Raw genomic sequence first — 22,578 nt, forward strand, 5'->3', positions numbered from 1 at the left:
CCACATCCCAGCCACTGCCCTGGTCCCTACAGCACTGTCCCCCAGCAAGAGCGGCGGGAAGGTGTGACCCCTGGCGTCCTGGGCACCTGGGTCATCCCTGTCCTTGTCCAGGGTTGTCCCGCTCTCCCCTGTGGGCTGATGACACTCGCACCTGAGACCCATCTAGAGAAGTTGCTGGAAGGGTCCCGCAGGGTGAGCAGGCTTCTGAGTTCCCTCGAGGTTGCAGAAGCCCCGACATAAGCACATCTCCCCCCAGGCCCTCCTGCCCCCAAATCCTGCCCCTTTCCTGGGGGGCAGACCCACAGCTCACTCTCCCCTGGCCCCCCCCAGGTGCCTGGGCCGGGCCCCCAGCATCCCGTCACCAGCATCCCCCAGCCCCTGGGACCAGTGGAGTTGGAAGTTCACATGAGCAAATAGTGTTTTAGCACAAGATGGTCCCAAATACCACGTGCACTGTCGTCCTACAAAAGGTGTTTTTCTGAAATTGCCATTGACCTGCTGTGTGTGCTGAGTGTGGCAGCCCCACCCACACCCCCAAACCTGGATCATTCACACCCACTCGCTGGCGCCATCATTTCAATCAGGAAATCCTGAACGAGCGAGTGTCCGGGGTCGAAGGGCCAGCGATTCTGCTTCCCGTCCCCTCGCACGTCAATACGCACAACTTCTTAAATCAGGGAAGGCGGAGCCGCTCCCGCGTCCTGGGACAGTGACCAGGCCACTATCAGATCCCAGCCTGGGGCCCAGCATGCGGCAGGTGCTCAGCAAGTGCTTATGTGCCCACGAGCGTGTGGCTCCGAGGCGAACGCTGTAACCCTCGGCTGCAGGTGCCCACCCCAGCTCGCCAGCCCCCGTGGGGCCCAGGACGTCGCCTCTCAGACCCTCAGTCTCTTTCTCAACAAGTTGGACCAGGCTTGACGCGTGGGGCCGAGCAGGTACCAGGTCTCCGTGGCCCCTCACCCGGTGGGAGAAAGCACAGGGCCTCAGGGCCTGGGTTCTGCCCTCTGACCTCCCTGCCGTTGCCCAGAAAGGTAAACTGAGACCCAGGACGCCCCGTCAGTGCGGGGTGGGGGGTGCTCTAGGACGTCCATCAGCGTCCCTCCTGCAACCTCGCAGCACCTGGAGACGGCCATGAACCTGCGCGGGTGCCGTGGCTCTGGGGCCAAATGCAGGCTCTGCCCGGGGGCTCCCTCGGACCCGAGCCTCAGTTTCCCCACGTGGGCCGTGGGTCACAAGAACAGCTTGACTTCAGAGGGTGCTCAGTCCGGAGCAGGGCCCCGCACACGGTGGGGAAGACCCGACGGAGGAGGCCGGACATCGCTGGGCGGAGGCGGCACCTCCGCGTGGACCCCCACCCAGCCCCTCCATCTCGGGTGGAAGACTCGGGGCGCCCCCGTGCGGCCAAGCGGGGACCTGCGCCCTCGGGTCCCCGCCCCGCGGCCGGCGGCGCGTGCTCAGCGGGCGGGGCTCATGCAGGACAGGACTTTATTGCTCGGCCCCCGCGCCCGCCGCCCCCCGGGCCTCCTCAGGCGGCCGCGCCCCCGGCCATCACGCCGTCGATCCAGGCCGCGTAGCTCGCCACGCGCGTGTAGATGCCGGGCTTCTTGCGGTTGCCGCACACGCGCGAGCCCGAGGTGACCACGGCCTCGGCCACGCCGCCGCACACCAGCGGGCCCCCGGAGTCGCCCTGCGGGGACGGGCCGTGAGCGCGGCGCCCGCGGCCTCGCCCCTCGCCTGCGCACCTGGTCTGACCCGGGTCGGGCCCCGCCCCGCGGTGGTCCGGCCCCGCCCACCCCGCCGGCCCCGCCCCTCGGTGGCCCCGCCCACCCCGCCGGCCCCGCCCCTCGGTGGCCCCGCCCATCCTGTTGCCACCGCCCCTCGGTGGCCCCGCCCATCCCGTTGCCACCGCCCCTCGGTGGCCCCGCCCACCCCGCCGGCCCCCGCCCCTCGGTGGCCCCGCCCATCCTGTTGCCACCGCCCCTCGGTGGCCCCGCCCACCCCGCCGGCCCCGCCCCCTCGGTGGCCCCGCCCACCCTGCTGCCCCGCCCCGCCCGCGCACCTTGCAGCTGTCCCGGCGGTTGCTCTCCGCGCACATCATGCGCTCCGTGATGGTGCCGTCGTGGTACGTGCGCAGGTTGCAGGTGGCGCGGTCGAGCACCGGCAGGATCAGGTGCTGCAGGCGGTCGGGCCGGCGGCCCGTGTGGCTGACCACGCCCCAGCCCGCCACGTCGCAGCGCGTCCCGGCCGCCACGTCGCGGTCCTCGCGCTGCCAGCGCAGGGGCTGCACGGCGGGGCCCAGCTCGGCGTCCTCGGACAGCTGCGGAGGGGGCGGCGCGGGGTCAGGGCGGCGCGGGGCGGGCCTGCGGCCCAGGTGGCGGCCCCCGCGGCGGCCCAGGTGCTCACCTGCAGCAGGAGGAGGTCGTGCTCGATGGTGTCGCGCCGGCTGTCGGGGTGGGGCACCGCCCGCAGCACGTCGTACCAGCGCTTGGACGGCTCCGGCTGCGACAGGGAGTGCGCGCCCAGGAGCACCCGCACCTTCCCGTCGGCCCTGGGAGCGGGGTTGGGGTCACAGCCTCGTCCGCGGCGCCCCGCCCCGCCCCGCCGCGCCCCTCCGCGCCCGCCGCGCCCGCCGCTCACACGTCCTCCAGGCAGTGCGCCGCGCTCAGCACCCAGCGCTCCGACACCAGGAAGCCGCCGCACACGTGCTTGCCGTCCACCTGCACCGACGCCATGTAGGGCCGCGCGTGGGACTCGGCCTCGCTCCCGCCCAGGATGCGCCCACGAGGCTGCGCGGCTGCGGGGGGGAGGGGCAGGCGGGGGGCGGGTGACGGGGGTCTGGGCCAAGCCCGCGCCCCACGCGGCGCCTCCGGGCTCAGCGCGAGCTCGGCCCGCGGGGCTGCGTCCTGCGTGGGCCCCGCGTGGGCAGAGCTCGGCCCTGGCGCTCCCGCCTCGGGGAGTCCCTCGGGTGCAGAGCCCCCGTCCAGGTGGAGCCGCGCCTCCCCTCCCCGGCTGCCCGCCCGCCCGGTCCCCTGGGCCCAGGTCCACTCACCACACAGGGCGGCTCCTAGCAGCACCAGGGGCACCAGGGGCACCGGGCCGAGGCGGGGGGCCATGCTGCCGTGGGGCCTGGGACGGGCACGCGTGTGAGCCGGGCGGGGGGCAGCGCTCCGCACACCCACCTGCTGGCCTGGCCCTGTGGCAGCCGAGCCCAGGACGCGCAGAGGCCAGAGCAGGCCCGGCCCCGCTGCCCCCCCATCTCCCCAGGGTGCTCTCCCCGCCCCAAGTTTTGCAACAGCAGCTGGAGACCACAGTTTATAAACAACCAACTTCCTCATATTTCCGCCCTTCTCTTGTTTCTCTTCCTCCCCCAACTTGGAGGAGAGGTCAGGGTGGGGATGGGAGGTGGCCTGACATGCTCGTCCCCAGGGGCACCGGGGCCTGACACCCCAACGAGGCGCATATTAAAGAGGCGGTGTGGAGGCAGCTGGAGGAACTGTGGGCTACAAGTGACAGAAAAGCCAAGCCGAGGGGCACCTGGGTGGCTCAGTCGGGATGATGCGTGCGTCTTCGGCTCAGATCACGATCCCGGGTCCTGGGCTCCCCGCTCAGCGAGGAGCCTGATGCTCCTTCTGCCCCTCCCCACTGCCCATGCTCATTCTTTCTCCCTCTCTCTCTCTTTCTCTCTCTCTCTGTCTCTCAAAGAAATAAATCTCTTAGAAAAACTACCAAGTTGAACTCGGTAGAGTCTTCAACAAGGAAATTTAAATGGGAATTTCAGGGGGGCCTACCTTCAGGTGTGGTTTGATCCAGGAGCCTGAACTATCTCTGTCTGTGGTTTCTCCTTTCCTCCTCGGTGGCTTTTCTCCTCAACAGTCTCCCTCGTTGTGACCCCAAAAGCCCCAGACCCAGCCCAGTGGCTGGGCAGGCCCCTCCCAAATCCTCCATCCTTCCAGCCAACTTGTCCAGGCCGTGCTGATTAGCTGAGCTTCCCTCACGTGTCCCCTCCCAAACCAATCGCTGTGAGCAAGGGATGGCAGATTCTGGTCAGCCAAGGGTTACATGGCCCTCTCTAGCAGGGGGGGACGACAGATCCACGTCTCACGAACCCACAGCGGGGCCAGTGCTGGGACCATGAGGGTGGGGTGGACCTTGGACGTCCCCAATGGGCGCATTGCGCAACGTTGCCCTTCTTTCTCTTCGCCGTGGACTGTTGCATACACAGAGAAGGATGGACAGAACACGACCGTGATTTGCTAGATCCTGACAGGTTTCCTTGCTGAGGTCAGTAGCCAAACAAGTCCTGTAGGGGATGGAGCCCAGCTCCTGGAAGAGGTGGGCATCTCAGCAAGGCTTGGGGACGACTCGGCAAGACGGCGGTTTGACAAAGGGCCCCGAGCACCCCCAGGGGCCCGGTGGCCGCGGAGACACCGCCAGGGTATATGGTGCAATACTAGGCTGAAGGGCCAATCGCACGGCAGCCGGACGCCGCGTAGGGAGGGGGCCGCCAGGGACCGGCCAAGGCCGTGGGGCCCCAGGGCCAGAGCCCCGCCCGGGAGCCCCTGCTGTGATCTCCATCAGGAGTGCAGGTGGGGGGCGGCTGGGACGCGGACCCTCGCCTCGGTACTTCCTGCAGGGAAACAGGCTCAGGGTGGGGGCGCCTGTGGGGCTCGGCGGGTGAGCATCTGCCTCTGGCCCAGGGCGTGACCCCGGGTCCCGGATCGAGTCCCGCCTCGGGCTCCCCGCACGGAGCCTGCTTCTCCCTCTGCCTGGGTCTCTGCCGGTCTTCCTCTCTCAACCTCTCTGTCTCTTTGTATGTCTCTTATGAATAAATAAATAAAATCTTTTAAAAAATAAAGAAAATTTAAAATTAAAAAATAAACAAAATTAAAAACTTAAAAAAAAATTAACGGAAACGGGCTCAGGGAAGTTGACCGGTCACAGAGCTGGGGCTCCAGCGTGGGCTCCCGGGTGCGGCTTCACCCCTGCCTGGACCTGTACCTCGTCACCTGTCGGGGACACAGAGGGCCAGCCGGGGGCCCTCGGGGCGCACCTGCCACAGCGCAGGCCTCAGCAGCTGCCGTGGTTCCGTCCGTGAGCCTGGGAACCAGGAACGGCAATCGGCGCCCCTTCCCCGATGCCCTGAATTGGCCGCCCTTGGGGGCAGCAGGCTCACGAGACGCCCCAGCCGCGCCGCCACAAACACCCGGACACGTTCTCACAACCAGGGAGGGCTTTATTGGGTGGGACGCGGGCGATGCGGGGCGGGCGGCGGCGCGCGGGCGGCGCCTCGTTCGGGGTCCTGCTGGCCGGGGCGCGCGGGCGGGAGGGCGGGCGGGCGGCGGATGATGGAGTTGATCCAGTCCACGAACTGAGCGACGGGGGCGAAGGCGTCGGGGAAGAACCCGGAGGCGCAGCTGCCGCGGATGAAGGAGTCGATGCCCTGGATCAGCCCGTTGCAGACCAGGGGCCCCCCGGAGTCCCCCTGTGGACACGGACGGGGTTGGCAGGCCGCGTGTCGGCGCTGGGGGCCGCGAGGGGGGCGCGGGGAGGGCACCCGGGGGCCCGGGGTACGTACGAAGCAGATGCCGGCCCGCCGGCGTGGCACCAGCGTGCACACGTTGGAGCGGCGGCACAGGGTGGTCACCACGGTCACGTTGAGCTCCTGCAGGATCCTGGGCGGCGGCTGGGCCGTGCCCAGCTGGCCCCAGCCCATGGCCAGGCACTGCACGCCGTTGCCCACGCCTTGATTCTGGGCGGGCAGCCTGGCCACCTGCACGTTGGCGTTGATGGTGGCCGAGCCGTTGAGCTGTGGGGGGTGGGTGGGGGCATCAGGGTCATGACCTCCCCTCCTGGGCCTCAGTCTCCCCAGATGCGCAGTGGGAGCAAGCACAGGGGCTCTGAGCATCTCCGGACGAGCCTTGAACGCAGCACACGGTGGGCACTCGATGGCACACACCGTGGGCAGCAGCAATGACAAGACAGCCCTTGTTCTAGAACCTTCCCAGGGAATAGTAACTCCGCAAGCGGTGGGGGAGGGAGGGTTTCATCCTAGAGGCTCCCGGTCCACGTGCTCGGCCACACGAATTACAAGTTTGTTGATGGGCCGCGGCTCAGCGCCTCTGGCGCCACCTCAGTTCCCAGAGCCCCGGGGGGGGAGGGGGTCCTCCCGTCCAGCGGTGGAGGCCGAGGCACCGGGAGGGACGTGGCAGGGACAGCGCCCCGACCCCCAGGCGCCCCTGCCCAGCTCACCTGCAGGAGCACGATGTCATTCACCAGCCTGACGGGGTCGAAGCCGTTTTCAAAGACCCGCTGGACGGCGAACAACTGCCTGGTGCTCTCGCGTTCCCCCAGGTCATGCGCCCCCAGCACCACCACCACTGACCGGAAGTTCCTGCGGCAAACAGACGGCGTGATTCGAAGTGGCCCTGGCGGTGGGGACACCCCAGGCCTCAGCTGTGCCCCCCGAGCCCAGGAGGGTCTGCACGGACCTCACCCTCTGGGCCCGGCAGGGGAGGTGCACTAATGTGAGCACGGGGGGGCACAGGGAGGGCACGGGGGGCACGGGGAGGGCACGGGGAGGACACGGGAGCAGAGGGAGGGGACGGGGAGCACGGGGGGCACAGGGCAGCCCTGGGAGGACCTCGGGGCCCTGGTGTCACCGTGTCCCCATCACACAGAGGTGCAAACGAGTCTCCAGGGAAGGCGGCGGGAGCCGGGGGCACTCACAAGCCATCCACGCAGTGGGCCGCCGACATGACGAAGTTGGGGGCGATGAGGGTCCCACCACAGAAGTGACCTCCACGCCGCTGCAGGGACACCATGAAGGGCCATGCATGGGGCTGGGCCGGGCGGCCACCCACGATCTCCGAGGCCAGAGCGGGGCCTGAGGACACACGGGGGCGGTGAGCGCCGGGGGACCCCGGCCCGTGGCTGTCGCGGGCCCCAGGGCTCCTCGCGGGCTCAGCTGAGATCAGGGGACCGAGGACGAGGGTGCGGGCGGCCGCGCCCACTCACCGGGCAGCAGCGTGGCCAGCAGCAGCAGTGGGCCCAGGGCAGGGCCGGCGGGCACTCGGCGGGCGGTCATGGCCGGGCGGTGGCGGTGTCGCGGCCCCGGGCCCCCCGCCCCTCTTATAGGCCCCGCTGGCCGTTGCTGTTGCCCCACGGAGGGGCCAGGTGTCCCCACTTCCTGTGCCCCCCGGGGGTGAGGGGAGGCGGGGGCGGGAGGCCCGGAGGGCGGGACGTTCCCAGGCTGTCACTGTGAGCGGGTCCCCAGGGCTGCGCAGGACGGGCCGTCCAGGGGCGAGCCGCCGACCTCCACCTCCACGCTCAGAGGGGCGTCCTGTGACGTCACTGAGTCCGGCACCCTGCGCCTGACGGACCTTGGCGGGACCCCTGGCTGCCTCGGTTTACCCAGGGCTGCGAGCACTGCCCCGATGTCCCCTGGGGGCGGCAGGGCGTCTGGGCCCCCACCTGAGATGCAAGCTCGCCCCAGCCCCCCAGGTCACAGCAGGAGGGCGGCCGGCAGTCCCCCAGGCCCGCTCCCCCATCCCCCCCACCCCTGCTCCACTTCCCGCCTCCCCCAGGACTCCGCCAGCTGCTGTCGCAAGAGGCAACGTCCCACTGGCTCGAGGCTCGGGAAGGCACCAACGGATCCGGGGGCGCCCAGGCTGGGGCCACCGTGGGGCCCCCACTGTCCGGGCTGGGCAGATGCCCCTGCCACCCGGAGCCCGCGCTCGGTGTCCCCAGGGTCCCAGGGCCCCATGCCCCCCGCCCCGTCCTGCCCCTCCCCTCCCGGCGCGACCCCCACCCTCGTCCCTGAAGGTCCCTGGAGCCTTGTAAGCCCCCGAGGGGGGTCTGGTGGGTGGAGTGGGGGCAGCCGAGTCCCTGGAGGCGTACCCCCAGCTGCATCTACTGAGCACCCCTGTGTACTCTGCGCATCCATGTCGCGGGGGTGCAGTGTGTGGACTCTCCTGCGGTGGCCACTCGCCTGCTGCACCCGTGCAGGCCGCAGACTGGACCCGTGTGCACTCCGTGTCCCCGTCTCTACAATGCGCGTGAGCCACAGGCTCTGGGGGCAAAATGAGGATAAACGGACATGGGTGACAAAGTGGCATCCTCGAGGGTCACTACCCGTTAGCCACCTGTGGGGCAGGGGGGTGGCCGCCGCGAGGGGCGCAGGCCGGCGGGGCTCTACGTCCACTCGGGACCCCGGGGATGCGGGCACCTCACCCGGCGTCACTCAGGCCACAGTAAGAACGTCCTTGGGGGCGCGGGGACCTCGAGTGTGGGGACTGCTGCCCCCCCACCCCCGGCACCGCGGCCCCCTCCCCTTCTGGGTCCGACCCCTCCGGAGCAGCCTCAGGGGCCTTCCAGCTGCGGGTCTGCGTTCCCGTCACGGGCCGTGGACGCCCCCCCCCACGTCCTCACTGCCCCCTCCCTGGGCACGAAGGGTCCCCCTGGGCTTTGTCTAGAAACCACCTCCCTGCCTTGGGCTCCTGGGAAATTCGGGAAATTCCTGGCACCCTCCTGATACGCGTCAGCATCCCCCCCGCCCCCTCCCGCTGCCAGCTGTGGCAGCTCCTGTCCCCTCCCGGCGGCTTGTCGCGGCCTGAGTTTGCATCACGCCACCGGGTGGCAGCAGAGGAGGTCAGGACGGAAGGTGCTGCCTCCAGATGCCGCACCGCGACCGCTGCGCCCTCCCAGCCGCCTCTGACCTGTCCCCTAGGCCCAGCTCTGTGCCCACCAGTTCGCTGTCCCCTCCACCGCAGCCCTGCCCCCGGCACTCGCCCTGACCCCGCCTCCAGGAAGCCCCCCAAGGCCCCCCAACCCCCGGCCCGGCCTCTGCCGGGACCCACGTTCCCGTGGCCTGGTGCTCGCACAGTCCCCGAGCCGGGAGTCCCCGAGCCGTCCCCTGAGGGTCCGGCTGGGCGATGGCCGGGGGGACTCCATTTTCTAGAAAAGGAAACTGAGGCCCAGAGATGGGTAACAGAGAAATCAGGGTCACCCCGGCGGCGCTGGCGTCCGGGAAGAGTCCCTGCGTGACCTGGGCCCTCCACGAATCTACAATCGGGAACTTGGGTGCTGGGGACCCTGGGCCGCGCTCCCCCCTGGAGGGACACAGGCAGGGCGGCGGCCGCAGGGCTGGGGGCATGGGCAGGGGTGGGGCTGCATCAGGGGAGTTTTGAGTCTGCAGCTTCCTCTAGGACCCGTGGCTGAGGGGGACCAGGCGACAGCAGGGCTTTATTGGCCTCTTCCTGTGTACGCGGACCCCTGGCCTCGGGCGCGGCTCCAGGGCAGCACTGGACGGGCTGCCCCACGGCACCCGCCAGGAGGGGGCTGGCGCCCAGATTGGCCCCCCAAGCCCGCCTGGGCTGCTCACCTGCTCGAAGGCCCGGGCCTCTCCTTTCCAACCCTCGTCACTCTTGCACTAACACACTCGCAAGGCACTTACTGACCCCCGCTGCATCCTGGGGCCCCGCTAGGCCCTGGGGATCCTCTGCCCCGGTTCTCGGGGCGGGCGGGCCGGGAGGGGCAGGACAGAGGGTACCTCGCTGGGGCCAGGCCGGGCGGCAGGGTGGTCCCGTGTGCCCCGCGGGTGGTCGTGGGCTCTGTCCCCACCAAGCCCGCCGCGCCCCAGGCCGTGTCCCGGCATCTGCACAGGGCTGTGTAAACAGTCGGCGCTCCAGAGATGTTTGGTGCAGGGTGGGTGACGGCGGCCTCCCGCCTGCGGACGAGCGTGTCCCTGAGCCTCGCCTCCGCCTCCCGGTCGCGCGTGGAAGCCACTGCCAAGCAGGTGAGCGACGCTGACACGGAGCCCATCGCCGGCCCCCCGCGCTGTCCCCCTGCCCCCGGGCGGGCCTTGTGCCTGCGGTGCCAACACGAGGGGGAGGGCCCGGGCTCAGGATGCTTGGCTTGAGGTCAGCGCTCCTGGGGCCTCGTCCTGACACCAGGGCCCAGGTCACGCTGAAGGGCACAGGGGGCTGATGCCTGGTGGAGGGAAGGAGGTGTGACCCCAGGGCAGGGCTGTCTCCCCCCACCCCGACCCCAGGGCAGGGTGGCCTCCGCGCCCTCACAGGACCCCAGGCAGCGGGCAGTGGGCAGCACACAGCTTGAGTGGATGCCGGCCACGTAGGGCGGTGAGCAGGGCCCAGCCTCCTACCCACCCACGGTCTCCGTCACGCGGGGCCTGGGAGCCCCCAGACCAGGGGGGCAGAGCCACGGTGTGACCTCACCCCAGCCCCCCTCCCCATCTGTAAAGTGGGTGACCTGGGGCTCGCCCGCAGGGGGCTGGGGTCTGCTGGGGGCCGACCCTCGTTTCCGCAGGGTCCTGGGGGCCAGGCAGGGTGTGGGGAAGCCGGGCCGGGCCTAGAGCATCGTCCTCAGGATGAAGGCCTCCAACCTGCCCTGTGCCCCCCCCCCCCCCCCCCCCCCCCGGGGCATCCATGGAAGCAGCAGCAGGAGTCCTGCCCCGCCCCTGCCTCAGTGTCCCCGTTCCTGCCGGGAGGCCATGGGGCTGACCAGCTTGAGTGGACGTCGCCCCAGCACGAGCAAGGCCAGATAGACATTTGCACGTGTGGCCTCACGCACAGGGACCCCAGGGGCACCCCCTGCCTGTCCCCCTGGAAGCCCCACCGTGGGGCTTGCACCCGCAGGACCAGAGGGGGCCTGGGGGTCCGTGGGGCCTGAAGGCTGGCCCGTGCCCCCCTCCCTGCTCCCCTGGGGTCCGCGCGGCCCCAGCAAAGCAGCACGTGGCCTGGGGTCCAGGGCTGGGTGAGCCCCCGTGGGGGGAGGGGCACGCCAAGGGACACACCTGCGCTCACCTATACGGGCTCATCATTATGACAAGTTTAAACCCAGAGAAACGTAGAGACAAGCGCTCGCCAAAGTCACGGAAAAAAGAAATGTTTTTTGATGTTTCCTTTTTTTTTTAAGATTTTTTATGTATTTATTCCTGAGAGACCCAGAGGGAGGCAGAGACCCAGGCCGAGGGAGACGTCAGGGTCCGGGGTCACCCCTGGGCCCAAGGCTCACCCACGGAGCCCCCCAGGTGCCCCTTAACTTTTCATTTCGAAATGATTTCACGTTTGCGGAAGTCGGAAGGATCCCCAGGTTTGCGCCGCGCGGCTTCCCGGGGTCACCGTGGGCAGAGGCTGGTCGCAGGGTCTCCCCGGGGCCTCGGCATGTCCCCCCGGTGGCCCAGGCCCCGCCGGTGTCCCCTGCGCTCAGGGACCCCCCGCCCGTCCTGTGCCTGTGCCGAGGCTCCTCAGGACGCTGGCGTCGTGTGTCTGACCGGGGACCGAGCCTGCGCCCTGGTGGGCGCCCTGCAAGGCCAGTGTCCCCGTGGGGCGCGCGCAGCCTGTTTCCGGACCCCCGCCCGCAGCACAGGGGGCTGTGTCCCCCATCCTCTGTCCTCCGTCCCTGTACCCCCGTCCCCACCCTTCCTGGCTTGGCCGCGCCTCATCCCAGGTCCTCTCCTGCCTGCTCCTGCTGCCCGGGCTCTGAGATCCTGGGCTGGACACACAGCCTCGGGCCTCGGTTTCCCCAGCTGTAAAGGGACCCCAAGGTCAGCCGTGCCTCACGGGGCTTCGGTTATGTAATAGACGCGGGAGTGTGAGGAGCAGATACACACCCGGTCCCCCACGGGATGTCCCCGGCCCCGAGCAGGAGCGAGGCCCCCCCCAGGGACGGACCCTGGTCCCCGATGCTCAGGGAGGGGACCAGACACAGGAGGCCCCGCGGGGTGCGAGTCCACGTGTGTGACACATGCAGGACGGGCTCGCCCACGGACGGGGAGGGGCTGGGGGCGCTGGGGGTGACAGCTGATGGGGTTGGCGTTGCTGTTGGGCTGATGGAATGTTCTGGAATCAGAGGTGGTGGTTGCACAACTTTGTGAATGTGCCAAAGCCCCCGAATTGTTGGATGATTCACACGGAATGTGAAGTACATTTAAATAAAACTGGAAGGAGGAGGGCAGGAAGGACAGAAGGACAGACTCGGACCTGCTGCCGGCACGCGGCCCCCCGCCCCCCTAGGCTTGCTCCGGCGCCCGGTGGAGGCGGGGATGGGCCGCGGGGGTGGGGGCTCCCTGCGGGTCCTCTGGGAGCTTGGGTGGCGGCAGAGGGGAGGGTGCTGGGGGGAGGGTGATGCAACAGGCAACGCCCGGGCGGGCAGGTGGGGCCCACGCAGCGGACCCGCCAGCACCCAGGATGCTCAGCCTGCAGGGCGTGCCTCAGTTTCTCCCCCTGCCCGTGTCAGCGTGGCGCTGCAGGCGGGGACCGGGTGCGAACCATGGCGGCAGGTGAGCTCGTTAGGCCCCGGCCCCGGACAAGCGGGTTCCAATCACGGACATTCCTCCACTCGGTGTCTCCATTCGTAACCCGGGGCAACGGGCACTCCACTGAACCTGGTGGCCACTCTGGGTGAGGCCCGGGGGTGCCAGGGTACGGGGGTGCTGGGGTGCCGGGGTGCGGGGGTACTGGGGTGCTGGGGCACCCAGCTGAGGGGCGGGGGGCTGTGGGGTGGCTCTGGGCAGAGCGGGGCCCCCGGGAGCCCCTTCCCTCGCCTTCATGGGAACAAGCACGTCCTCGCGGCCCTGGCCCCCCGAGTGTCCCCGGAACCTGCAGACGCTGAGGCCAGCTGGTCAGTGCACACCCAGTGGTCTGGGCTGCAAACCCCACGGACAGCGGGTCGGTCCCCCACGCACCAAGGCCTGGCCCCGCGAGCAGGGGCGGGCCCCTCTTTGGGCCGCGTGGACGGCGGCTACTGACCGCGGGCGGCCGTGAGGACGAGGTGAGCCCCGCAGGTTAGGGCTTGCCCGCGGGTGTAGACGGGACAGGACGGGGCCGCCCCCCACAGCACGTGCCAGCATGTCGACACGGAGTCCGTCAGGACGTGGGGACGCGGGCAGGCCTGGGTGCCGCGGGGAGGGCGCTGGGCCCCCGAGTGACCGCCCGGAGACGCTGCACCAGGACACGCGTTCGGGGGAGGCCAGCGGGGTCCCCAGGCTGGTGACCGGACTGTGCACGGAGGCCCCACTCAACCCCCACCCGGCACGGCGTTCCCAACTGCAGCAGCAGGACACTCCGACTGCCCCCGGCCCCGGCCCCACAGCAGCCATGCTCGCCCCTAAGGTCTTTGGGGCAAAGCCTACCAGCCCTCCTCACCCACCCCAGGGCCGGGCGGGGAACCCCAAGCTGCGTCCAGAAGAGGAGACAGAGAGCCTTCCGCTCCCCGGAGCCCCCATCTACCTCCGCCCCGTCACCTACTGGTCACCGGTCACCAGCAGCCCAAGAAGCAGGACAGGAGCAAGGACCGAGCCTGGCCCAGCCCCCTCCCCGGACGTGAGTCCCCCGAGCCTGTCGCCCACTGGGGGGCACCCTTGGTCTCAGCCCATCCCTGGGAACCCCCGGGGCCTCCCTCCCCTGCAGCCTGAGAGGACAGGTGGCCGGGCCAGGGCCACTGGGGCAGGTCTGCTTCTGGGTCTGGGGAGGGACAGCGGGGAGGGGCTGAGGCCTCCTGGTGCCTCCACCTGGGCCTGGAGCCCCAGCGCTGACCGGGGTGCCCGGCCCGGGGCACACTCGCTGGCCCTGGAGGGTGCCCGCAGCCCAAGGTCTGAGCGCTCGCAGGACAGGTGGGCGGGGCAGTGAGCAGGGCAGGGGAGCCTGCACCGGGGCAGTGGGCACCCCCTCCCCGGAACCCCACCCCCAGGAGCACCCCGCATGGCGCCCCTCCCCCAGCACCCCTCCCCCAGGAGCACCCCGCATGGCGCCCCTCCCCCAGCACCCCTCCCCCAGGAGCACCCTCCATGGCGCCCCCTCCCAGCACCCCTCCCCCAGGAGCACCCCCCATGGCGCCCCTCCCCAGCACCCTGTCCCCAGCACGCACACCCCCACCCCCCCACCCTCCGCATGGCACCAGCCTCTCCCAGCAGGAAGACAGGAAGTTGCCCAAGGCCTCCACCACCAACTGCTCCCAGGGCTTGCCTGGACTCCTCCAACGGTCCTGCCCCGTGCCTCAGTTTCCCCCTCTGTAAACCGAGCCAGCGCTCTGGGGGTGGGTGAGGGTGCGTGAGGTTAACCGTTGCCGAACACAGCCCCTGGCCGGCGGGGGGCCGACAGCCAACACGGCAGGAAAGCGTGGACGCCGCTCATAATGGGGGCTCAGGCCTCAGTCTCCCCGGCGGAGCGCCGCGGAGCCGCCCTGCTCCCCGGCCCGGGATCGAGGCCTGCTGGCCCCGTGCGTGGGCTTCGCCACGTTCTACCTTCCCAGCAGTTTCATGGGGGCACGTCCACACACGTGCAAGCCGCCCGTTTAGGGTGTGCAGTGCGGTGGTTTTAGGGCTGTCAGAGGCCTGCAGGCACCACAGTGAGTTTTCACCGCGGGGGCACCTCAGGGACACACACAGTCTGGGGGTTCCTCGGGGAGCTCTGCAGTCGCGCCGCTGAGCAGCCCACGTCTCGGGGACCAGGTGCGCCCAGGGGCCCCGCACCAGGGCCGCGGATAAACACGCACATGCGCTGTCCACGCAGCGGGTGGCGGATGCCCCGACGTCCATGCGCTCGTGAACAGGTGCACGCGGCGTGTCCGTCCACCCACCCATCAGACACCCGGCCACCCAAGGGAGCGAGGCGCCCCCACGCCGCCCCGGGGACGACCCCAAGCCCACGACGCTGAGGCCCCAGGGGTGGGACACGTGTGTGACTCGTCCAGGACGAGCTTGTCCCCGCAGGGGGAGGGGGCTGGGGGGGCCGGGGCTGGGGGGCGACAGCTGAAGGGCTCAGTTCCCTGAGAGCGTGATGGAACGTTCTGTGGTGATGGTTGCACAACTCCATGAAAATATTAAAAAACCATTGCCTTGCATAGTTTAAAACAGCTAATGTTTTAAATTTTTTATTTTATTATTTGTTTGGGAGATGGAGACAGAGAGAGAGCTCGAGCGGGGGGAGGAGCAGAGCCCCCGAGGGGCGGGGGCCCGACGCGGGCCTGATCCCAGGACCCCAGGGGCAGGACCCGACCTGGCCGACCGAGCCCCCCAGACACCCCAGTAGGGTCCGGGTTTGAGCAGCTGCACTCAGGCCGCCTTTCCCGCTCGAAGCTGTCCCTGGCTCCCTCGTGTCGCGGACTCGCGTCCGGGCTCCCCAGCTGCGGCGGGCCACCCTTTCCGCCAGGCCCCCGCGGGATCAGGACGGTCCCGGACCGGTTCCCACCCCCAGGAAGCAGCCAAGAGCGATTGCCCCACTTTCTCCCCTCCTCCTGCCTGGAGGGCCGTTTGTGGCCGCCTTGCGACACCAGGATTCCCAACTGCTGCCCCGGCTCCGGGGGACACCGAGGCCCGGCGAGAGGTGCGGCAGCCAGGTCGCGGCACCTGGGCACCTGTTACGCCCACTTGTGGGTGAGGAAACTGAGGCGAGCCCCCTGGAACTCGCTCGCCACCATACACACGATCATTGTGGAAAACCCACGGAGCTGTGTCTTTTGAAGCAAAAAGGGTCCAAGCCAGGACTCGGACGGGGCCTAAATGGCTGAGCAGAAATAAAGACCTGGCGACGACAGTAGGCGCTCAATTAATGCAGCCCTCACCCCGCCCCCTCTAATGAGAGGTGCAACCTCGGGACTGATAGTTGGGGTCCGTCCCGGTCCCAGGGGCTCCCCAGCCAGTCTTCAGGGTCCAGTATACAGTAGTGCTTAAGAGATGGTGAATTTAAAAAAAAAAAAAAAAGATGATGAATAAATGAACCAAATAAAATCCTGTCCTTTAGGGTCCCTATAACGTGGAACGGGGCTTTCAGCTTCCTGGGCCTTGGGGTCCCCACTAGGAATGTTGGGGCAGCCAGTCGGTGCCGTGGGGTGGGCGTGTGGGCAGGTCACGTGGCAGCAGCAAGGCCCCAGGTGCCCCCTGCTCCCCAGGGAAGCCGCCCCCGCGTCCTGGGCCATCGGGCTGCGTCCTGGGCCAAGGCGGGACCCGGGGTTGGCGGGCAGAGCTGGGGTGCCGGGAGCCAGGGCGAGCCCCCAGCCTCGTCTCCACACCGCGCCATGGAACCGTGCCTGTGAGCTGCGGCCAGGGAGGGAGCAGAGGTGGGGAGACCTGGGGGCACACGGGCCTGGGCCCCCATCCTGCGTGGATGGGGCCCCCCAGGCTGACCTGAGGGCCCAGGAGGGGAGGGAGCGCCCCCTGCAGCCCTAACCTGCTCCTACCAGGCCTAAGGGCCCTAGGCTCTTGAGATCCCCCAGACCCCTCTGGGGATCCCCAGGCCCCCTGAGACCCCCTGAGACCCCTGGAGACCCCTAGGCCCCCCAAGACCCTGAGGAACCCCCAGGACCCCCGAGATACCCCTGAGACCCCCAGGCCCCCAAGACCCCCCAGGCACCTGAGACCCTGAGGACCCCCAGGCTCCTTGAGACCCCCAGGCCCCTCAGGCCCCCCAAGACCCTGAGGAACCCCCAGGACCCCTGAGGTACCCCTGAGACTGCCAGTCCCCCTGAGACCCCCAGGCCCCCGGAGGACCCCCCAGGCACCCGAGACCCCCAGGCCTCTGGGACCCTGAGGACCCCCAGACTCCCTGAGACCCCCAGGCCCCCCTAGACCCCAGGGCCCCCTGAGCTCCCTCAGACCCCCAGGCCCCTCAGGCCCCCCAGACCCCCTAGACCCCAGGGCCCCCCAGGACCCCCGAGACCCCAAGGCCCGGAGACCCCAGGCCTCCCAGTCCCCCCGAGGCCCCCCCAGGCCCCGAGACCCCCCGGCCCCCAGAGACCCCCAGGCCCCCTGAGGACCCCCCAGGTCCCCCGAGACCCCCAGGCCCCTAAGGCCCCCCTAGACCTAGACCCCAGGGCCCCCCAGGCCCCCGAGACCCCCAGGCCCCCTGAGGCCCCCAGGCCCCTGGAGACCCCCAGGCCCCCGAGACCCCAGGCCCCCGGCCGCCGAGGCAGGAGCCCTGCGCGCACCCCGGGCCGCCCGAGGACCCCGCCGCGGACGCACACGCGCGGCCCCCGACGCGCCGAGACAAAGAGCCCCGCCCCTGGCGCCGCACATCGGCCTCGGCGGGCGCGGGGTCTCGGCCGGGCCCCTCCCTCCCCGCCCCTCCCCGCCCCTCCCCTCCCCGCCCTCCCCGCCCCCGCCCCCGCCCCCGCCCGCGGGAGGGGCCGCGCTTTGTGCTCTCCGCGCCGCAGCCCCCGCCCCGCGCCGACGCCGGCTCCGCCCTCCGAGCGCCAGGTGAGGGCCTCGGGTGCAGCGCCGGGCCGCCCCTCCCCCTCCCCCGCCCCCGCCCCTCCCCCGCCCCGCCCCGGGCGCCCCCGCGGGCCCCCTGCACCCGTCCGGCCCGCCCTCCCCGGGCCCCGCCCGACCCCGTCTGGGATGCGGGGCGCGCCCGGCCGGATCGCAGCGCGGGGCCGCAGTGCGCGGGGGGAGCCCGCGGGGACCGCCCCGGCCTCAGTTTCCCCGGGCGGCTCGGGCGCGCGTCCGCCCGCCCCTCCCCGCAGGCGGCGCGCAGCGGGTCCCCCCCGGCCCGGGCTCGGACCGCGCCTCCCCTCCTCCAGCGCCTTTGTCCCTGCAGCCCCGGCCCGCCGAGCCCGAGCCCGCCGCACCATGATCGCCACCAAGGAGAAGAATAAGACCCCGAAGGACAGCATGACGCTGCTGCCCTGCTTCTACTTCGTGGAGGTGAGGGGGCGGCGCCGGGCGGGCACAGGCCTCTGGCCCCCGCCTGGGGACCCGGGGACCGGGGACGTGCGCCCGAAGCCGGCGGGCAGGGTGTCACCGGGGTGCCCGGGCTGGGGCTGCGCAGGGCGAGCAGGACCGGAGCCGCCCAGGGCTGTGCTGGCCGAGGGAGGAGCGGGGGGCCTGGGGGGCTCGGGTCACCTGCAGGGGCTGCAGCGGGTGCTGGGGGCGCCGCCAGCCCGGGTCCAGGCTCAGGACCCTCCTCTGCCGTGGGGAAGGCAGGTGGCCGGCGGGCACCGTCTCGTGGGTCAGGCCTGGCCCTCGGGAGGGCTTCCTGAACGTGGCAACAGGGAGACGTGGGTGCAGCCCCTGGCCCACTGAGCGCTGCTCACGGCAGCCATGGCGCTTGCCCACCTGGGACTCGGCGTCCACACCTTTTGTGGCCACGCCCCCGTCCACAGGGCACCCAGGCGGGCAGTGGGCTGTGGGTGCATGAGCAGGGCCCAAGCCGAGCAACCGCCCCCCACCCCACGCACAGCCACAGCACGTCTCCCCACTAGGGGTGGGAGGTCTGACCGTTTCTCGGGTTTGCATTCAGGTCCCCATATGGGGGGTCGTGAGGTCGCTGCAGAGCCGCTCCCTCCACAGCCTCCCTCACCCCCCTGCTCTCACCTGGGTCCTCCCTGAGAGCATTGCACACCCACTCACATCTGTCACACATGTAACCCTCCACCTGCCACCTCTCCAGGCAAGTGTGTGCTCCTGGCTTCTTTCCCCGGGGGGCGCTCAGCCTCCCGCTGACCCAGCAGCCCCGAGCCAGCACCCCAGGGAGCTGGACATCCAGGGGCTGCTGGCCTGTGTCCCTGGGGAGCAGGCCAGTCTCTCGGGAAGGACCCCAAGGCTCCCCCCACAGAGGCCGCGGTGTCTCACGTGCCCATGTCTGCTCTGGCACCGGTTTGACGGGTCCTTGATGCAAGGCCGTGGGCCTGGTCCGGTTTGCTTTCCCCCGGGAGCCTCACACGCGTGACGTTCGTGGATCCTCTTCCTTTGGGCCCGACGGGCTCTCTGGTGTTCCTGGGTGAGGGTCTCGGGATGCGGGGAGAAGTGGGGGCCACGGAGGGACCCTCCGGGGGTGGCGGCCTCCAGTGGAGTCCCGGGGGGCAGAGTTGGGGCCAGAGGACAGAGGCAGGCACGACAGCTGGAACCACACCGCCTGGAAGCCGGGGCGCGGGCTCAGAGCTACACCCCCAAGGACCCTCCTGCGGAGGGTTTCAGCCCGTGCACCCGCCCAGGCCCCGCCTCAAACTCCGGGCCCAGCCTGACGAGGTCTGGCCACCCCCCCACAGCCACCTGTGCCCCTGGTCACGGAGGAGGGAGTCATGGCGCTGGGCACGGCGTAGGCACCTCCAATGTACCTGTTCTTATACCTTGAAGCCCTGGGAGCTGGTGACTCGATCATCCCCGCTTTCCGCTGAGGAAACTGAGGCACGGGGAAGCAGTGGGGCCAGGATTCAAGTCCAGCAGATGGCTGTGAACGTGAACCCCTTCACTCCACTGCCGCGGGCCTCATCCTGCATGCAGCAGGCGCTCCATACGTGCTCCTTGGACTCTAGCCCAGTTCCTACACACCCAACTTTGGCGTCTCCCCCCCCCGGGGCCCCCGAGGTCAGGGCTGGACGAGGGGGCCGAGGGCCCTGTTACGGCGGCGCCCGGGCAGCAGCAAACAGGCCTCTCGGCTTCCTCCCCTCCGAGGCGGCCGGGGCCCCTGGGTGCTGGGCGGTGAGGGCCTTGGCCCCCAGGGCAGGTGCAGGGCGCGGGGAGGGCCGGGGTCCTGCTCGGATCTGAGCTCCGCAGCGCCCCACGCTCCCGCGGCGATGGGCCCTGGTCGTCGTGGGGGGCAGGGGGCCGGCCGCGCCTGGGGCGTGGAGGGTGACCCCGGCCGCCGCCGCCCGCAGCTCCCCATAGTGGCGTCTTCCGTCGTGTCCCTGTACTTCCTGGAGCTGACCGACCTCTTCAAGCCGGCCAAGGTGGGCTTCCAGTGCTACGACCGCACGCTCTCCATGCCCTACGTGGAGACCAACGAGGAGCTCATCCCGCTGCTCATGCTGCTCAGCCTGGCCTTTGCTGCCCCGGCGGCGTCGGTGGGTCGGGGCGCGGCGGGGGGGCGTGAGGGCGCGGGGGCGGGGGCGGGGGCCGGCCGCGGCTGAAGGCCTCCCTGTCGGCAGATCATGGTCGGCGAGGGCCTGCTGTACTGCGTGCAGTCCCGGCTGTGGGGCCGCGGCGGGGGCCCCGGCGGGGCGGAGGGCAGCATCCATGCGGGGGGCTGCAGCTTCAACTCCTTCCTGCGGCGCACCGTGCGCTTTGTGGGTGAGTCCCCGCCGGCAGCCCGCCCGCCCGCCCTCCGCGTGCCCGCGCCCCGCCCTGACCCCGCTGCCCCGCAGGCGTGCACGTGTTCGGCCTGTGCGCCACCGCCCTGGTGACCGACGTCATCCAGCTGGCCACGGGCTACCACGCGCCCTTCTTCCTGACCGTGTGCAAGCCCAACTACACGCTGCTGGGCACGTCGTGTGAGGCCAACCCCTACATCACGCAGGACATCTGCTCCGGCCACGACACCCACGCCATCCTGTCCGCCCGGTGAGCTCCCCGCACCCCCGCCCCCGCCGGGAGGGCACGGGGCACCCGGAGCCGCCGCTCACCCGCCGCCTCTTGCAGGAAGACCTTCCCGTCGCAGCACGCCACGCTGTCCGCCTTCGCCGCCGTCTACGTGTCGGTGAGTCCCTGCCGCCCCCGCCGGAGCCGGGCCCCAGCGCGGCCTCCGCTGACCCGCCCCTGCCCCCGCCCCCGCCCCCAGATGTACTTCAACTCCGTCATCTCGGACACCACCAAGCTGCTGAAACCCATCCTGGTGTTCGCCTTCGCCATCGCGGCGGGCGTGTGCGGCCTCACCCAGATCACGCAGTACCGCAGCCATCCGGTGGATGTCTACGCGGGCTTCCTCATCGGGGCTGGCATCGCTGCCTACCTGGTAGGGCACGGGGGAAGGCCCGAGGGGTCTGGGGGGAGGCCCTGGCAGTGAGTGTCCCCCTCGGAATGCCAGAGTCAGAATCTGGGGGCTCCGACTTGCCCAATGTCGAGAGGCCGGGCGGCTGGACCGCGCGCCCCGCGGGGAGCCTGGGACCGCGCCCGGTTCCGCACCGAGGGCCGGGCCTGCCCCCCGCGGGCGGGCCTGGCGAGCGGGGGCCCGGGGAGAAGCCCGGCCTCAGCCCTCCCCCACCGCCCCCCCGCAGGCCTGCCACGCGGTGGGCAACTTCCAGGCCCCGAGCGCGGAGAAGCCGGTGGCGCCGGCGCCCGCCAAGGACGCGCTGCGGGCGCTCACGCAGCGGGGCCACGACTCAGTGTACCAGCAGAACAAGTCCGTGAGCACCGACGAGCTGGGCCCGCCCGGGCGGCTGGAAGGCGTGCCCCGGCCCGTGGCCAGGGAGAAGAGCTCCCTGGGCAGCCTGAAGCGGGCCAGTGTGGACGCGGACCTGCTGGCACCGCGCAGCCCCATGGGCAAGGAGAACATGGTCACCTTCAGCCACACGCTGCCCCGCGTCAGCACGCCCTCGCTCGACGACCCCGCGCGCCGCCACATGACCATCCACGTGCCGCTCGACGCCTCCCGCTCCAAGCAGCTCATCAGCGAGTGGAAGCAGAAGTCGCTGGAGGGCCGCGGCCTGGGCCTGCCCGACGAGGCCAGCCCCGGGCACCTGCGGGCCCCCGCGGAGCCCATGGCGGAGGAGGAGGAGGAGGAGGAAGAGGAGGAGGAGGAAGAGGAGGAGGAGGAAGAGGAGGAGGAGGAGGGCGAGGAAGGGGGGCCGGCCCCGCCCTCCCTCTACCCCACCGTCCAGGCTCGGCCGGGGCTCGGGCCCCGGGTCATCCTCCCGCCGCGCGCGGGGCCCCAACCGCTGGTGCACATCCCGGAGGAGGGGGTGCAGGCGGCCGCCGGCCTGTCCCCCAAGAGCAGCGCGGCCGTGCGGGCCAAGTGGCTCATGATGGCCGAGAAGAGCGGGGCCGCCGTGGCCGCCGCGTCCGCGCAGCCCCGCGTGGCCAACCCGCCGCGGCTGCTGCAGGTGATCGCCATGTCCAAGGCGCCGGGCGGGCCCGGGCCCAAGGTGGCCGAGACGGCCTCGTCCTCCAGCGCCAGCTCCGACTCCTCGCAGTACCGGTCGCCGTCTGACCGCGACTCCGCCAGCATCATCACCATCGACGCACACGCGCCCCACCACCCGGTGGTCCACCTGTCTGCGGGCAACGGGCCCTGGGAGTGGAAGACGGCGGGCGGCGCGGCCAAGGCGGAGGGCGAGGGGGGCTACGAGCTGGGGGACCTGGCTCGCGGCTTCCGCGGCGGGCCCAAGCCGCCGGGGGTGTCCCCCGGCTCGTCCATCAGCGACGTGGACCAGGAGGAGCCGCGCTTCGCGGCCGTGGCCACTGTCAACCTGGCCACGGGCGAGGGGCTGCCCCCACTGGGCCTGGCCGACGGGGCGCTGGGGGCGGCCAGCCGCGAGTCCACGCTGAGGCGCAAGGCGGGCGGCCTGGCGCTGGGCGAGCGGGAGGCCGAGGCGGAGGCGGAGAGCTACTACCGCAAGATGCAGGCGGCCCGGCGGTTCAAGGACTGAGTGGGGGCCGGGGGGCCGCATGGGGTGCAGTGGAGGCCATGGGGGGGGGCACTTCATCAGATCAGACAATAAACGGTCCATTCCGGCTGAGTCCTGGCTGAGTCACTGGCCCTACTGGCCTGGGGCCCCCACACGGACTCCCCCGGGGTGGGGGTGGGGGTGGGGGGCAGCTGCAGGGCGGCCAGAGCCTAGGCCCCCCGACCCCTGACCCACTCTGCCCAGAGGGAAGGGGAGGGGACGGAGAGCTAGACTCAGAGAAGGAAA

The 22,578-nt window shown here is 70.7% G+C and overlaps 3 protein-coding genes across 5 annotated transcripts; 1 reads left to right on the plus strand and 2 right to left on the minus strand.

Moving 5' to 3' along the window:
- Positions 1-1,468: 1,468 nt before the first annotated feature.
- CFD (complement factor D) lies at positions 1,469-3,946 on the minus strand. 2 transcript variants are annotated; one of them, XM_038568047.1, is made up of 6 exons: positions 3,789-3,946; positions 3,050-3,126; positions 2,638-2,794; positions 2,404-2,548; positions 2,060-2,317; positions 1,469-1,687 (listed from the first exon to the last, which is right to left on the minus strand). In XM_038568047.1, the coding sequence occupies exons 2-6, from the start codon at positions 3,111-3,113 to the stop codon at positions 1,526-1,528; spliced, it is 786 nt and encodes a 261-aa protein (XP_038423975.1). In that variant the 5' UTR covers positions 3,114-3,126; positions 3,789-3,946; the 3' UTR covers positions 1,469-1,525. The 2 variants fall into 2 exon arrangements, with proteins under 2 accessions (XP_038423975.1, XP_038423974.1); XM_038568046.1 differs by having other exon boundaries at positions 2,638-3,126.
- Positions 3,947-5,215: 1,269 nt separating this feature from the next.
- Positions 5,216-7,104, minus strand: ELANE (elastase, neutrophil expressed). Its single transcript, NM_001003378.2, has 5 exons — positions 7,015-7,104; positions 6,727-6,883; positions 6,250-6,391; positions 5,576-5,806; positions 5,216-5,482 (listed from the first exon to the last, which is right to left on the minus strand). The coding sequence occupies exons 1-5, from the start codon at positions 7,082-7,084 to the stop codon at positions 5,234-5,236; spliced, it is 849 nt and encodes a 282-aa protein (NP_001003378.1). The 5' UTR covers positions 7,085-7,104; the 3' UTR covers positions 5,216-5,233.
- Positions 7,105-17,167: 10,063 nt separating this feature from the next.
- Positions 17,168-22,331, plus strand: PLPPR3 (phospholipid phosphatase related 3). 2 transcript variants are annotated; one of them, XM_038568049.1, is made up of 8 exons: positions 17,168-17,209; positions 17,550-17,656; positions 19,609-19,794; positions 19,879-20,020; positions 20,095-20,290; positions 20,369-20,426; positions 20,508-20,681; positions 20,944-22,331. In XM_038568049.1, the coding sequence occupies exons 2-8, from the start codon at positions 17,582-17,584 to the stop codon at positions 22,312-22,314; spliced, it is 2,202 nt and encodes a 733-aa protein (XP_038423977.1). In that variant the 5' UTR covers positions 17,168-17,209; positions 17,550-17,581; the 3' UTR covers positions 22,315-22,331. The 2 variants fall into 2 exon arrangements, with proteins under 2 accessions (XP_038423977.1, XP_038423976.1); XM_038568048.1 differs by having other exon boundaries at positions 20,369-20,681.
- Positions 22,332-22,578: the final 247 nt, after the last annotated feature.

This window comes from Canis lupus, chromosome 20, assembly GCF_011100685.1.
Source record: "Canis lupus familiaris isolate Mischka breed German Shepherd chromosome 20, alternate assembly UU_Cfam_GSD_1.0, whole genome shotgun sequence".
Taxonomy (NCBI): domain Eukaryota; kingdom Metazoa; phylum Chordata; class Mammalia; order Carnivora; family Canidae; genus Canis; species Canis lupus.